This window comes from Dromiciops gliroides, chromosome 3 (assembly GCF_019393635.1).
Source record: "Dromiciops gliroides isolate mDroGli1 chromosome 3, mDroGli1.pri, whole genome shotgun sequence".
In the NCBI taxonomy this organism is placed as follows: Eukaryota; Metazoa; Chordata; class Mammalia; order Microbiotheria; family Microbiotheriidae; genus Dromiciops; species Dromiciops gliroides.
The window spans coordinates 189,368,775-189,386,174 of NC_057863.1; the positions used below are offsets into that span (position 1 = coordinate 189,368,775).

The following is a 17,400-nucleotide window of genomic DNA, read 5'->3' on the forward strand; positions in this document are numbered from 1 at the left end:
GTGAATGAACATCTTAGCTTAGCTTAAGGCAGTTGCCAACAGAGCATCCCCACCCAAGAGAAACAAGGTCCAATTCAGATGGCTGAAATCATGACACTGTGCATTGTTAAATCACCAACAGATTATAGTATACACTCAAAAGTTTCTCAAGTAATGAACATGTAGCCATTAAACAAATTATTACTCAAGACATTTATTACAAATGTCAAGAACACAGTCATAAAAGTAAAACTGACTGTCTTTAAAAAAAAAGAGAGAGAAAGAAAGAGAAAAGTGAGAGAGAAAAGCCAGAGCTTGGATCTTACATCTAAAACACAGGTATATGCTGTTTTATGAATAAGCAGTATTAACTACATTCTTAAAAATAGTTTTAGTGCATTGCATTCTTAGAAAAGAAAAACATTGCTTCCCCCCAAAAAAGTTTCCTACAACATTTAACAGTTTATAGAACTAGTCTATTGTTACCTGTCTGCTACTAAACCTCGAATTTAGAAAACTGAAATCTCTCTGGTTGTAGGCTAAAATCATCCAAATATTTGCCGCTAAGGATGAACCAGGTAAATGTAACCCTTTGCTTTCCAAAACTTCGGTCAGCAAAGTCCATTAGTCAGTGTCATGAAGCCATAAGGATATTCCACTCTCCCTTCCACCTCATATCCATGAAAAACTCTCTTTACCTGTTGAGACTGGCTACAGAATAACAGTTGGACTTTTCAATCTGGTAGTTTTGGTATTAAGATTAAATTAGACATTAATGTTTTCCTCTAAAAAACGTATTATCTAATCCACCTCTTATTTTAATGCATTAAAAACAATGAGGTAGCAAAAAATAAACATGTGTTGTTTGGAATTTTTTTCTTCTGCAAGTGCAGACTATGGTAAAACTGTTGTTGCACTTTTTAGGTTTAAACAAAAATTAAACCTTTAACTGAGGCAGTGCTAATACTGTGACACAACCAAGTTATGGCCAAACACAGAATCATAGAAAATGAACAAATTTTTTAAAAAATTGTTTTAAGTCATCTGCACATTTTAGGCAAAACCTGGTACACAGAACAATGACTAAGCTCTTGGCCAGGCCAAAAAAAAAAAATCCCAAAGAAACAAAAATAGGAACCCCCCCCTTCCCTGTACCCCCCACCCTCTGAAATAACCTCCCCCCCACAAAAAAGTTATCCTAGCCACTGTGTCTTTCACATTTTATAAATATTAACTTCTTAAACCTGCACCTTCCTCTTTGTCCACATATTGTCACATTACAAAAAAAGAAATGTCAATTAAATACACTGTTAATGTTACTATATTAAATCTGCACTCTGCTTCAGCAAGACTGATTCACTCCACCACCTTTCACCTTCTCTTGCCTTCTCTCCAGTCAAATTAATAGCATGTTCATAATTTCCATCCTTACACACTTAAAAAACAGAGTCATTCAAAAACAAGGAATTCTGGAGCTGAAGGAGAAACATGTTGCTTTCTAGTGTGATGCCAAAGTCCCCACACTTATAGCACCTGATGGTTGTAACTGAACAGCACCAGCTGCACGGCAGCCTTGATTGGTTTTTGAAAGAGGAAAAGAGGGCGGGAGGGAGAAGGAAGGAAAGGGGGGGGGGGGAGAGAAGGAGAGAGAAAGAGAGAAGGGGGAGGGAGGAAGAAAGGAAGAAAGGGATAAAGAGAGAAAGACAACACCTAACAGCAGTGACGCCTGCCCACTTATGCTGCATCATGTTGCACCAGTGCAGGTCTGTACTCCAGTTGCAAGTAATTCCAAGTTCTGAAGATCTTGAGGACTCTGGGTGCCAGTAACCCCCTTATCATGCCGATTCTACCAACTCAGAAGAGAAGTCCTGCCTAAAGTCATGAAATAAACCTGACTGCTTCCACCAGACCGAACAGAGGCAAAGAATACCTAGGAAAAAAGTGATATGTTGGATTAATTATAGTCTTAAGAAGAAAGTAAAATCTAACAGAGATTCAAATTTCTTGTACAATCCTTCCTGATCTATAATATTTATGGAAATACTAATTTTATTTGGAATTTAAGTTCAGGCTAAAAAATAAAATGAATACTTAAAATTAAAAAAAGAATACCGGGGCAGCTAGGTGGCGAAGTGGATAGAGCACTGGCCCTGGAGTCAGGAGTACCTGGGTTCAGATCCGGCCTCAGACACTTAACACTTACTAGCTGTGTGACCCTGGGCAAGTCACTTAACCCCAATTGCCTCACTAAAAAAATAAAATAAAATAAAATAAAATAAAAATACCTATGGACAACAGTGGATAGAGCACTGGGCCTTGAATCAGGAAGACCTGAGTTGAAATATGGCCTCTGACACTTACTAGCTGTGTAACTCTGGGCAAGTTACTTCACCCTGTTTGCCTCAGTTTCCTCAACTATAAAAAGAACTGGAGAAAGAAATGACAAGCCACTCCACTATCTCTGTCAAGAAAACCCCCCAAAATGAGGCCATGAAAAGTCAGAAATGACTGAAAAATGACTTAACAATAGACAATAATACCACCCAAAAAAGGGCAAGAAGTAGGTTATTATAATGTAACAAATCTAAGTATCAAAACACATTTTTTTTCAGTCACATCAATCTCAGAACCGATAAAGAATTACTTAAAACATGAGAGGTCTTATCTAAATAAGATCTGGGGAAATGTTTTGTTTGGTTTTCCAAAAAGGGTTACAGAATCACAGATCTATAGCTAAAAGAAAAGCTGGGGGCAGCTAGGTTGCACAGTGGATAGAGCACCAGCCCTGGATTCAGGAGGACCTGAGTTCAAATCCAGCTTCAGACACTTGACACTTAGTAGCTGTGTGACCCTGGACAAGTCACTTAACCCCAACTGCCTCACTAAAAATAAAAGAAAAAAAGAAAAAAGAAAGAAAAAATAAAAGCTGGAGGCCCATCTTGTCCATCCCTCTCAAAAGAGGAGGAAACTGAGTTCCAGGGAGATTAAAAAGCTTGTTCAATGATTTTTATGTGAGCTGATGGCAGTATCTGAACCCAAATCTCTTCATTCCAGAGTCAATGAATCTACCAAACCACAACCTGGATGAAAAATAATTTCCATCAGGATGACTCCTTTGATGGTTAGGGGAATTACACAATGTAAATCATGGTATTCTGGTTTTTTAGTGAGGCAATTGGGGTTAAATGACTTGCCCAGGGTCACAGAGCTAGTAATTCAAGTGTCTGAGGCTGGATTTGAACTCAGGTCCTCCTGAATCCAGGCCAGTGCTCTATCCACTGCGCCACCTTGCTGCCCCAAATCATGGTATTCTTAATGGTGTTGTTACTAACCACCCTCATCTGCTATTTTTTGTTTGTTTGTTTTTTGCAGGGCAATAAGGGTTAAGTGACTTGCCCAGGGTCACACAGCTAGTAAGTGTCAAGTGTCTGAGGCCGGATTTGAACTCAGATCCTCCTGAATCCAGGGCCGGTGCTCCTCATCTGCTATTAAAAAGGGTCTCACTAAATTTTAGGAGGAGCAAACCGTCACAAAGTGGTGGCAAAGAAAGAGAAAAAAAGCAGGAATATAACTGTTACCTTGTCATTGCGCTCACATAAGAACTTGAGCCTCTGTGCCCTTTTATGCATAAACACGCCGTCCAAGTGGCCAGTCTCTACGGATCGGATCTCAATAGCCTTCTCGCCCCAGCCCATGATCTGATTAGATCGAATATATGCTTTGAGGAAAGCAAGAGAAAACAATGTCAAAAATAAATACCATCATCATCATTGGCATTGCCACATTAGTAATATTATTTATTAATGATAATAAACAGCTATGAAAAGAAGTAGACTTAACAAAATCCAGCCCCATGTATGTGTACACTCTCTAAGGAAGCAGAACATTTAAAAAAATCTTCGAAGGTCCCACATATGTCTAGATACTCATCACAGCATTTTTTCTGGTGGCAGAAAACTAGAAACAAACTAGGTAACCATTGAATAGAGAACAGTGAAGCAAATTGGAGAACATAAATGTAACAGGATACTACTGGGTCCTAAGAAAAAATGAATACAATAAATTCAGAGAAGCATAGGAAGACTTATACAAAGTGAAGCGATTAGAACCAGGTAAACAATGTGACTAAAACAATGTATATGGAAAGAAAGAAAATCAATGTTATATATTAATTATAATAACCAAACTTGGCCCCACAGAGATAAGAAAAATCCCTTCTCCCATTTTTGTAGAGGTCAGGGACTAGGTGGTGAGAGAGACTACACGCTGTTAGACATGCTTGATTTGCTGGCTGATTTTGCTGAACTACACTTTGATACGACACTGGCCTCCACCCTGACCTCTGGGATGTTCCAGGAAAGATAAATACCCCAATCTCTTGGGTCTGGGCATTTTCTCTGGCCATCCCCCATACCTGGAATGCTCTCCCTCTTCAACTCCAACTACTGACCTCCTTTAAGTCCTAACTAAAATTCTCCAACCCCTCTTAATTCCAGTGCCTTCCCTAAGTTAATTATTTCCTATTTATGCTGTATATAAGCTGCTTTGTATGTATCTGTTTGCATCTTGTCTTCCTCATTTGACTCTAAGCTCCTTGTAGGCAAGGACTGTCTTTTGGCCTCTTTTTGTAGCCCCCCCCCCCCCCTTTTAGTATCCCACTGTGCTGGCACACAGCAGGAGCTGTTTACTGATTGATTGTTTTTCTCTTGTAATTTGTGTTACAATAGAAGACTTGATAGGGAGGGAAGAAGAAATTTTCAGAAATGAGAGTGATTGATATTCTTTTAATCCTTCTTACAAGAGAAGGCCCAATGCATAGGGGAGGGAATGTAAATACAAAAGATCTCAGGAAGAATTAAAAAGCCTATATGGGAAAAAAAGGGTTAGGCTTTGAAGCCACACTGTCTGTTTCATTCTGGGTCAATCCAAACCACTAGGCATTTATGTGCAAAGTATGCACCAGGGTATGTGCAAAGTGCTCTGGTAGAAGCCAGGTACAAAGACTAAATGGTAAGCAGTGCTGACCCTTAAGGAGTTATATTTTACTTTACTGGGTGTTAACCAATGACCATATATATACTTAATAATATGAGGAGGGGATTATTAACAAGAAGATCAAGTCTAGTTCAGGCATGAAAGAGAGCCTGTATAAAGGCCTGTGGATCCAGGAGATGGATTGTTGAGCTTGGGGAACAAGCAAGTAGTTTGGCTAGAATGTATGTATTATGTGAAGGGAAGTAATTATGTGCTTCAAATGAAGTTGGACGACAGATAGAAAGACAGATAAATAAAGACAGAGATAGAGAGGATAGAGATAGAGATTTAGTACAATACTTTAGTACACACACATTATCTGTATATAGACATTGATATATCAAGATTGACATCTGACTTCTTCATTCTATTAAGATAGAAAGAAAAAAAAAGGGAAAGGAAGAATTTGTTTGTTTCCAAGGAAACCATCAAATTGCACCAAGGAAAAACAAACTAATATGCTCAACGAATGGGGATGATCCAATTCAAGTTTTTTAATAAGATGGCATGTTTATTGTGCTGTGAGAAATAACGAATATGGAGAATTCAGATAAGCATGCACAGATCTGTTTTTATAGAGGAGAAGAGAAACCCTTCCCCATCAAAGTCATTTAGCACCTGTTTTGTAGCTATAGTTTTACGTAGGACAGTGGTGTCAAATAGAAACACCCCAGTAGGTGGTATATTGACTTAGAAAAGCACAAATTAACACTATCTATGTTGCATTGTATTTTTATTTGCTAAACATTTCCCAATTACATTTTAATCTGGTTCAGGCCCACTCTGGAGTTTGGAGACCACCGTTGTGAATTTAACACCTCTAACAAAGGATAATGCATGTCCTTTGTAAAGTGACCGGCCAGTGTCATATATATAGCCTGTATGTGTCAGACATATGAAGTTCATTGAATGTGAGTGTAGTTCTCTATCCACTTTACACCCCTTCCCCCTTTCTGGCATACATGTTTCACATCCAACTATAATCAAGTTAGTTCTATGATAAATAGCACAGACTACCTAAAATAGTAAACAAAGTCAGTACTCTGGGCAATGTGGGTCAGTCAAGAAGGCAATGGATGAAGAGAGGAGAGAGCTGTTTTTCTTCATCTGGAAAAAAGGCATGCTACCTTTATTAACAACTCCCTAAACTTCAGATTGCTATATAAATGTTTGTCCTTAAACTAATCTGTCATTTACAAAGATTTCTGAATCTTTAATTATTAAAAAAGAAATGCTTCCATTAGTATTCAAATAAATGTCTTCATACAAGAGAGATGTCTTGGATGTTAAAAGCCTGTCCTTTGTCCTTTGGTGATACTTACCAACAGATGTAGGCATCTCTCCCCACTGAAGAACCACATCTTTGGTGATCCTCCCATATGTATTCACATAAACCCCTTCATCCTCATAGCACACCAGCAACTCCATCCCATCTGTGTTGGGGAGTATGATGATAGCATGGGGTTGGATACTACTCTGAATCTACAGAAGAAACAAAAGCAAAAGAAGGTATGTGACTTTGCTATTAATAAACATGCTTCCTAGTCTTTTGATTGATGTTAGTAAGGCTCCCTAAGGGAGTACGTTAATACCATTTTCTTCAGGGGTTCACTGGTCAATAGGCCCTAGTACACCAGAGCTTGACACAACACAGTAATATTATCTACAATTCAAGTTGCCCTCAAAATACATGCTCTTGGTCAATTTCTAGAATCTCTGTGGTTCTGGAACCATAATGGAGGTAGGCCAAAAGAGAATCCTTTTCCAATCTAGGAAACCCCTGGAGGGGCAAATATTTCCCAAACTTCTGAAACCCTCACCTAGACCAGATTACAAACCACTCCATTCAGAGAGCCTGGAGTTTACCCCAGGCCAAACAAGGTACCCATGAGGATTGCAAAGTTTCTAAGACACATGCCTTTCAGCTTGTGAATGGTAATGGTGATCTTCAAAATTAGAATGTGGGGGTTATTTGAACAGATCCTGGGAAGGGAAAGAGAAAAGGTTCTCACTATAAGCTCAAACACTGGGGGAAGGGAAAGGGGAAGGAAAGAACAAAACAAAAACAACCAACCAACTGTAGAGTCTGGGCTCTTACATGCGTCGGAAGATAAATATCATAGACTGATCCTGAATCCACATCAACAGCATGGAATCCAGCGCAGGAGCCATAGATCACTTTTAACCGTTGTCCTTCCTCTACAGTGAGATCAACCAGCAATGGCTTATGTATTAATTCTCCAAATGACTGAAAGACAGAGACACAGAGGGAGGGTGGGGATCAGTTAGACAGTAAGGTCTTGCTGACTAATGCATTTCCAATAAATGATGCTAGAAAAACCAGAGCAATGGGATTCTAGTGGGGCATGTAAAGTCACCCTATTAAAAAAAAAATTTACTAGCTGTGTGGCCTTATTCACTTACCCTCAGTTTCCTCATCTATGAAATGAGGATAATCATAACACTTGCCTCATAAGGCTGTTTTGAGGCTCAAAGGAGATACCATACGTAAAACACAGATGGACAGCTAGGTGGCACAATGGGCAGAGTGTTGGGCCTTGAATCAGGAAGACCTGAGCTCCAATCCAGTCTCAGACCATTTACTTGCTGTGTGATCTTCACCAAGTCACCTGACCTGTTTGCCTCAATTTCCTTGACTGTAAAGTAGGGATAATAATAGCACTCCCTCCCAGGATTGTTGTGAGGATCAAATCAGATAATATTTGTAAGGCACTTAGTACAATGTCTGGCACATATTAGGCACTTTAAAGCACCATATCCATGCTTTTGTTATTGTTTAGCCATTTTTCAGACATATCCAACTCTTGGTAACCCCATTTGGGGTTTCTTGGCAGAGACACTGGAGTGGTTTGCCATTTCCTTCTCCAACTTATTTTATAGATGAGGAAACTAAGGCACATGGGGTTAAGTGACTCACCTGGGGTCACACAGCTAGTAAGAGTCTGGGGCCAGATTTCAACTCACAAAGAGGAGTCTCTTCCTGATTCCACACCTAGGGCTCTACCCACTTCATCACTTAGTTGCCCATATAATTTCATGCTAGTTACTGCTATTATTAATTTTCTGTTGGACTAGCTATTCTTCTACAGCCCTCCTCTCTCTGAATTCCTGTGCTTCTGTGACAAAATATATACATTCCAGACTTTGGAAAACATTCACGTCAATGGTTACTTATTCTAAGCCAAGTACAGCAGAATACATTTAATGAAAAAGAATATTCGATGTGCCACAAAGGTGGGATTTTTCATAAACTGAGGCTTATTCCTATAAAACTTTTTAAAAAATTAACACTCTTGATGGAAATATATTAAAATGCATTATATCTTTTCTCTATCTTCCCAAAAATGAATATAATGAACAATGGTCATGGAGGGTTATTGATTTTAAAAAAATCAATTACACAGTAATGGCCTTATAACCTATTGAGGTGTGTTATATGGCCCATGCTAAATTGGTACAGTGATGAGTAGAACCTATGAAACTAGAGCTTATGCTAAACTGGCTTATCAAACCTTCCCATACCCCATTCCCAAGACTCATGTTTGTTTTTTATTCTTGTTTGCCTCTTCATTATTAGTCTTTCCCTCAATTTTACTACAAATCTGCTAAGAATTTGGAAAAAAAAAACAGACAACTTTTGAACTGTGTATGAAGTGAGAGTAACCAGGCTCTGTAAGAAGTTTTCAGAGACTTTTCTGTGAATAAAATCTATTTGCTGTATAGGTATCTGGGCCTTCTATGGTTCACGCTTCCTTTGCTGCCTTCTGCGTTCTTGGTTATGGTTCAGATAGGTGAGGTTGTCTTAAATACACTGCCTGATGAACTAGAATGAACCTGTTAAGATGTTACTGAAATAATGTATAGTTTGAAACAAAACTCTTTATATTTAAAGCACAAGACAAGTAAAATTCAAACGCGTCAAAATAAGAGATCAAACAAGCCACACCAAGGGCCGAGCATTTGATTTAAGCATACTTGAAAGATGTTTTTACCTTAAAGGCCATGAATTTGTGGTATGGCTTTGGGGCCCAAGCATAGACTTCCACAGAACTCTTCAAAGCAATAACCAGAAACTTGATTCTTTCATACTTTACTGAAAATAAACAAGAGAAACAGAAGTTAGTCTCAACTTTACACTTTATCCCATAGTTTTAGATCTCTGGGGGCAAAGAGTTCATAATAGGATCAAAAAGCTCCTACATTCTAAAGGCAGTGTAACACAAACACCTATCTTGAACACGTTTTGTTTCTTTAAATAAATTTGGTTTAACCAGAAAAAGAACCAATACCAAATTACAGTTTCAAATTTTTTTTTGGTTTGTTTTTTTGGTTTGGGGGTTTTGTTTTGGTTTTTTGCTGTTAACAATGCCTTAGCAGCAAAAGTATAAAGACACCAATGCTCTTTCAATAAGGTAACAAGCAAGAAGCATTTATTCTATTTCTTGTTCAGTCGATTATCGGGTGTGTCCAACTCCTTGTGACCCCATTTGGGGTTTTCTGGACAAAGATACTGCAGTGATTTGCCATTTCCTTCTCCAGCTGATTTTGCAGATAAAGAAACAGAGGCAAAGATAATTAAGTAACCTGCCCAAAGTCACCCTACCCTGCTATAGTAAGTGTCTGAGGTCACATTTAAACTCAGGTCTTCCAGACTCCAGGCCCACTGCACTACCTAGCTGCTCTATTTTTTCTAAGTATGATATTGATATTAGCATGAAGTTTATGAATTACTTAAGAAGACTTTCAGGCCATTCCTAGTTTTCTATGTTATTTTTCAAGTTATTCAAGCTTTTCTACTTGCCTGGGAATTGCCATTTAGGGACACTTTCTGTCCCCCCATATCTGTTTATGTTGATAAAGTTACTGATAAGGGATATAAAGTCTTCCAAGTAACCAAGTTAAGTGATTTGAAAAGTCCCAGAATGAGGTCTGTTAATTCCCCTGCTACATTATAGCTTTAGTTACTACTTTGTCCTCCTCCAAGATTATATTAATGATTTATTAACTACATGTTTACTCACTACCACCACCACTCTCACTCCTAGAATAATGTTAATTTTCTTCACTACCAGAGGACCCTAGTGAAAGCTGCAAAAAAGAGGGTGCAAACAGATTCATAACCTTGCAGAACGGCTTCTTAACTTCTTAACTGACCTTCCTAAAACCTGGCTCCTTTCTCTGAAGTGATACTGAACTTAAGCCTAAACCCTCTGGCTATTTTTTCCAATACTTAGCTAATTCTAGAATGACTGGTACAGCAAAAAAAAGACTAGATTTAGAATTAGGAGTAACCTTAGACCTGACACCAGTTTTGTGACCACAGGAAAGCAGCTTATTCTCCCTGAGACTTAGTTTTCTCATCTGTAAAACAGGGAAAATAATACCTGTACTACCTATCTCCCAGGGCTCCCATGAGGATCCAATAAGATATTTTAGTTTATGGCTTTGAGGTTCAAATGCCAACATATGTAAGTGATAATGTATATAAAGCACTTTGAGGCTCAAATGAAATAATAATTATATAAGTGCATTTTCCAACTCTTAAAGCGTTATTATTAGTAGTATTGGTCAGCTAAGTGGCATAGTGGATAGAATACCAGCCCTAAAGTCAGGAAGACCTGAGTTCAAATCCAGCCTCAGACACTTACTTAACTGTTTGAACCTGAACAAGTCACTTAAACCTATTTGCCTCAGTTTCCTCAACTGCAAAATGATTTGGAGCAGGAAATAGCAAACCATTCCAATATTGTTGCCAAGAAAACCCCAAATGGGGTCATGAAAAGTCGGACAGGAACCACAAAATTATTGTTGTTACAGTGGCAGTCCTGGTCATCACAGTCATGGTCACAGTCACAGTAGCAGTCCTACCAAAGAAGAGCTGTGCATTCTAAACCCTGTGACTCCAGCTCCCTCTACAGGATAAGTCACTGATGCACATTCAGTAGCTGGGAGCATTCTCATTTGTATTCAGGCAGGGGTGCAACATTAAGGGATTTCTACTTTGAAAGACTGACCTTAGAACATCTGGGAATGGGGGACAGCTAGGTGGCACAGTGGATGGAGCACTGGCCCTGGAGTCAGGAGTACCTGAGTTCAAGTCTGGCCTCAGACACTTACTTAACACTTACTAGCTGTGTGACCCTGGGCAAGTCACTTAACCCCAATTGCCTCATTTAAAAAAAAAAAAAAAGAACATCTGGGAAGCAGCTTTACAATCATCACTAACCAGTGGTTCAAATAACAAATGAAAGCACACAGTCCTTGAGGGCAAGGAACTAATTCAGGGGCATATGGAAAAAGTTACAATAAAAGCACTATTTAAGAAGCATTTATTAAGTATCTACTGTATGAAGTGCAATACGCAGGAATTATATAGCATATGGCAATAGCATCCAGTAGTAAAAGAAGAGGGAGGGAGGGAGGGAGGGAAAGAGGGAAGGAGGGAGGAAAGAAGGAAGAAGAGACTGATGATGATGATCTCAATGGTATGTTATTATCTCTTGTGGACCTCTCTGTCATCTACATCTACTCCTAATACCAATTACTGTATTATAACACTCTCTCAAATGTTGACAGTAATCAAGGAGGATCCCAGAAAAGTTTCCAAATTGCCAACAGCCTGAAATGTAAATATCATGATGTTTTAAACAAGGTAGCAAAATATTGTGCTCAGTGAAGAAGATACAAAGTGAAAGAGAAACAATTCCCGCCCTAGGGGGCTCTAACAATACTAAGTATCTGTTACATTAAGTTGTGTAGTAGGAAAGTAGAAAAGTAGAAAAGTAAGCCAACTACACTTACGAGTGGTAAAGAGCCCTTCTGTCTCCTTTAAGTAGTCACTTATGTAATTGTTAACAGGTGACTTCATTAAGGCAGCTTGCTACTCCTGGATAGATGCAATTTTTAATCACTGCCTGGTTAAATTTGACATTTTCCGGTTTTTTTCCCCCAAGACATTTATTAACCAGCTCATCTTTGCTACTAGATTCTTCCTTGCACAAGGGAGAAGGGCTGTAACCTGAGTGTTCATTTTATAAAACTATGCCAATGGCATCATTTAAACATTTCTTTTAAGCAGGAAAAGGCCAGAACCAGAAAGAAAAAGTCAGTCTGTCTCTCTCTGTCTCTCACACACCGCACCACACACCCCACCACACACCCACCAAGAAAACACTCCAAGCCAACAAAGAGCAAGATTTGTGCCTTCTAAACCCTAGACGGCTAGCTCCCTCTACTGGACAAGTCACTGTACATCTCAGCAGCTGGGAACATTCTCATTTGTATCAAGGCAAAGGTGCAATATAATTTATTTCTGCTTCGAAGAGTGCCCTTGGACACTTCTGAAATCAGCTTTACAATCATTACTGACCAATAAATGAAATATCAGAGAATAACAGCAAATTAAAAGTGCACAGTCCTGAAGGGCAAGGGGGTAATTCAGGGAGGCACAAGAGGCATATGGAAGAAAAGTCATGGGGCAGCTCAGTGACACAGTGGATAAAGCACGGGTCCTGGATTAAGGAGGACCTGGGTTCAAATGCAGTCTCAGACACTTGACACTTACTAGCTGTCTGACTCTGGGCAAGTCACTTAACCCTTATTGCCCCACCAAAAAACAAAACAAAATACCCACGAACTACAAAACAAAAGAAAGAAAAGTCATAAAATCCCAATGGAATAAACAGGAAGAGAAGAAATCAGGCACAAGAGAGGGATAAGAGAGCTGGTTTGGAGTGAGACAGTTCAAGTACATACACTGGCTACAAGATTCTGGGCAAACCACTTAACTTCTCAGTGCCCTGGAAACTTTCTAAGTCTGCTAAGTTTTCAGAGAAGGTGCTGACCTATAAAGGGAGGGAGTTTCCTTGATGAAGGTTCCCCATACTCATGAAATCATAGGTCTAGTCCAAATAAAGATCTGCAGAGCGCTAAACTAGGCAAGCGCTATACTGGGGCCAGGAATGGTGTCCTGGGCCTGAAGTCAGGAAGAGTTCAAATCTAATTCCAGAAAATTACTAGCTGTGTGACCCTGAGCAAGTCACTTAACCCTGTCTGCCTCAGTTTTCTCATCTGTAAAATGGCAAACCACTGCAGGACCTTTGCCAAGAAAACCCCAAATGGGGTCACAAGGAGTTGGATACGACTGAACATCGACTTAACAACATACTAAGCAAGATGAAATATTCACCTAATATAAGTGTGCTCGCTTTTGTGAAGTTTAAAGTCCCAAAAGAACATTCGAGAATAATTGACATTATGTAAAACACAATGGGCTAAGAGCCAAGAGACTAGGTTATAGGCCCAGTTGTGCCATTAATTGGATTAGATTACCTTGGATAAATAAATCCATTTCCTAATCTGCAAAATGGGGATAATAACACCTCATAGGGTTAAAGAAATTCAAAAGAGATAATAATATATACTCTGCAAACCTTAACACAGTCCCTTCTCCTTTGTCTTTTCTTCTCCTCCTTTTCTTCCCCTTCTCTTTTCTTCTATCATGACTACGACTACTACTGCTACAAAGTGTGAGATGTTTCATATTGGACAGAAAGCACAACTTCAAAATCACAAGCTTTGAGTTTAAGTTCTTCCTGAGACATGTGGCTGTGTGGCACTGGGCAATCACTTGGATTGCCAGAGCCCCAGATAAACTCTGGAAGACTTGACTGGGCAGGTGATAGTAGGAGAGAGTTCCTGACTGGGTCTAGTTTAAAAAAAAAATCACATACGAAAATATGCATGTGTATATGAGAATATATATGTGTGTGAGTTGTTTTTTCCTAAATAGAGTTCGGTTAAACTAAGGAAAGCTTCCAGGAAGAAGCTATTTGATGTAAAATCTTGAAAGAGGAGAAAAATATAGATGGATAAGAAGGGAAAGGACAATTGTGTGCAAAATACAGTCAGAGAAAATCAGGGTTTTAACACTGGTGTATGGGAACCAAAACAGAAAGACTGGATCCAAGAGGAAGAAGCAGGAGCACTCTGGATTTAGATTAGAATTGGCAACAATTTAAACTTAGATCCAACCTGGCCCCAACAAACTAGAACGTCCCTGACACTCTGAACCCTGAGCTCATGCTACAAGCCCTGAAATGCAGACTGAATTACTCTATCATGAACATACATTTTCTAGGAAAACATAGCAGAGTTTGGAAGAACCCAACATCAAATGGCATGAATCAAAACTGTAGAAAATATGCAAAGAAAGAGGAAAAAACACCTCCCAGAACTTACCAACTTTATAATGCACACATCCTTCCAAATCACCTACAGTTGTCCATCCCTGTTTCTTCTCTACTTCTGGATCATTATGAAGTATTTTATTCCTTAGCCAAGACAAGTAGTAGACTCTTAATTTATTTTTCTTACCTAGCCAAAGAATTCAAATTTTAAAAAAAGATCAGTCATCAAATTCTGTATTAAAAGTAAATTAAAAGGAGAATCCTTAGAATGAAGATCAAATATTCACACTGTTTCACTGCTGAGGCACACAGGACACTGCTGGGTCCTGCTCATCACAGGTCCTGAGAAAGGTACTATATTAAGCTTTGAGAAACATACTAATACTTTCTTTTTTTTTTTTAACTTGTGAGTGAGTGTGTGGGTGTGGGGGGCAATTGGTGTTAAGTGACTTGCCCAGGGTCACACAGCTAGTAATTGTTAAGTGTCTGAGGCCGGATTTGAACTCAGGTCCTCCTGAATCCAGGGCTGGCGCTCTATCCACTGCTCCACCTAGCTGCCCCATAGCAATACTTTCTGAAAGTTGTCTCCACAGTTTAGGAAAATCATCTATAAAGTGCTTCAGTGCTGAGCAATGGTTGCTAATGTTATTTACCCTAAACGAATCTATATAAAAATCAATAAAGTTCCCTTAGCAGTGGAAAACAAATGTGCACATCTTTATTTCAAACCAAAGTTCAGAATGAACTCTGAATTCCTTCCTCAAACCAGCAGGTACAATGCAGTGCTTGTGGAAAAATGTTCAAGCAGTGTTTTAAAAAAGAGAACACTTACTAGCTATACACACATATGGGAGGATCAATAAACCATAAACAGTTCAAAAATATAAAGTGCCAATAACTGTTAGATGTGTGATTTGGAGCAAGACTCCTCACCTGTCTCAGGCTCAACTTGCTCATCTATAAAGTGAGATAAGTAGATTTTTAATCTCTTTTTAAAAAGCATGATGTTAATTTTTGCCTTATTCAAATGTGACATGCATATGACCACATGTCCATAGATTCTACAGAAAGAACACAAGCTGTGTCTTCATATAAGATCAAAATTTAACAATATGGCTGTGATTTTTAAAAAATAACAACTTGGAAATGGATTATTCTACCAGAAGAGAAGGAGAAGGGATGGAATCAAAAGTTCACAGGCATCCTCTTTGTGTGTCCTCTCAAAAAGGAGGCCCTTGGATTCACACCTAAACACAATTAAAAAAAAAAAAACCCTGCCTACAATATAGCATAAAATGCTGCCTGCCGCATTAAATTAGGCTTTGGATATTTTATATATATATATATATATATATAAATGGGTCTTAGCATTTAGTATATAAGTCAAAGACTCGATCTCTTTTTAGTCTGCACATTCTTCAAACTTCAGTTTACTCATCCATTTCACAAATAATATTTATACTAGGACATATGTTGTTCTAAGCATGTTAGGAGAGAGACAAAATAAGTCAAGAGATTTGGTTCCTGCCTTCTAATAGGAGTGATTAGACTTTTACACAAAAAAAAGAGTATGGGTACATAATTGCTTTCTTTTATTTAAACTGGCTAACCATATGTATTCAACTGAATGGTCAAGTGATTTAAATAGCACTTTCCATGTTTGTAATAGGTTCGTTTCAGAATTGAATTTACTGGAAAAAACTGCATATTAAGGTAGGAACATAGATTTTACATATCTGAAAAAAATTAGAATATTATATTCCAAAGGAAAATTTATCCCCTTAAAAAAAAAGGTCTGGGGGCAGCTAGATGGTGCAGTGGATAAAGTACCAGTCCTGGATTCAGGAGGACCTGAGTTCAAATCTGACCTCAGACACCTGACACTTACTAGCTATGTGACCCTGGGCAAGTCACTTAACCCTCACTGCCCCGAAAATTAAAAACAAAACAAAAAAGGTCCAATGTGCCTTAAAGATATTAATTTTGTCCATAATAAAAAGACTTCATTACATGCTTATGAAGATTTTTATTTCTTAGACAAGATACTATTTCTAGAAAACTTTAGGACTATGAGAAAAAAGCATCAAAAGCCCTTTCAAACACTGTCAAAACCAATTCTTTTTATACCAAATGTCTTCTAAATGGAGAGGTACCTCTTAGCTAAATACCTATGGACCACAAATTGTTTTGTAGCCATCTGTGTAAAGTTCAATTTATAAACACAGTAAGGAATTAGCTGAGTAAATTTATTAGAATTTCAAATCGTATATGTTTTTTAGCATAAAGGCAAATGGAATCTAGGTCAAACTTAAAAGCAAAATCACTAAGTATTATGGTAATTTCTTAAGAGAAACTAAATAAAAGTCTTTAAAAGAGGGGCAGGATTTTTAAGTTACCCAAAAGTCTACTTGTTACACTATTAAAAGTCCAAAGATCTGATCTTCTTGACACTAATAATTAAGTATGGATGTTTTTATATGTATGTGCATACATAAAACATGCATATATACTAATGAATGAAATTACATATATAAATGGGGTGTGTGTGTGTGTGTGTGTATATATATATATATATATATATATATATATATATAAATAAAATATACTGATTTCATTATGCATGGTACAACTTTTAAAATGCTGTAAATGTTTTTTTAATGGTAACTCCCGAAGGAAAGTTTAACTCCTAAATTACAAGAATATTGTTCTGGAGAAGTGACTGACTTATAAAATAGACTTCAATGTAATTTGGGATTTTATTAGACAAAGCTACTTTTTTTTTTCACTGAAAAGCAGAATTTCCAGGTGCATTAAACCCAACAAAATGTTTAGGCAGTTATAATGTTAATAAGATATTTGTTGAAAATGTACAAAATGTAAACAACTTAAATGCTCTAGGCTTGATCTGTCTTCAAATAATCTAGTACATGTTGACAACTATAGGTGGGTTTTTCTTCATATAAAAAGCATGCTTCTAGAGACTGCTCTTCAAGTAGTCAACAGTGACTATCTTAAAACCACATGAGAAATTTAATATTTGCATACTTGAGTACTTTCCCCCACTATGTTAAACTATAGCTGTTACAGATATATTTAAAAAACATATTAGGAATTAGTCTAGTGGATTTTTCAGGAAAGTTACAAATATAATGACAAAAAATGTTAACCATTTTTGAAG

At 37.9% G+C, this 17,400-nt stretch overlaps 1 protein-coding gene across 1 annotated transcript in view; it reads right to left on the reverse strand.

Annotated features, from left to right (window-relative positions):
• Positions 1-1,164: 1,164 nt before the first annotated feature.
• The window catches only part of MAP4K4 (mitogen-activated protein kinase kinase kinase kinase 4), a 289,640-nt gene continuing 273,404 nt past the window's right edge, over positions 1,165-17,400 (reverse strand). The window contains 6 exon segments of the mRNA XM_043994116.1: positions 1,165-1,909; positions 3,558-3,697; positions 6,336-6,495; positions 7,112-7,261; positions 9,027-9,127; positions 14,275-14,409. Of these exon segments, the coding sequence (XP_043850051.1) occupies positions 1,826-1,909; positions 3,558-3,697; positions 6,336-6,495; positions 7,112-7,261; positions 9,027-9,127; positions 14,275-14,409 (770 nt within the window). The 3' untranslated portion in view covers positions 1,165-1,825.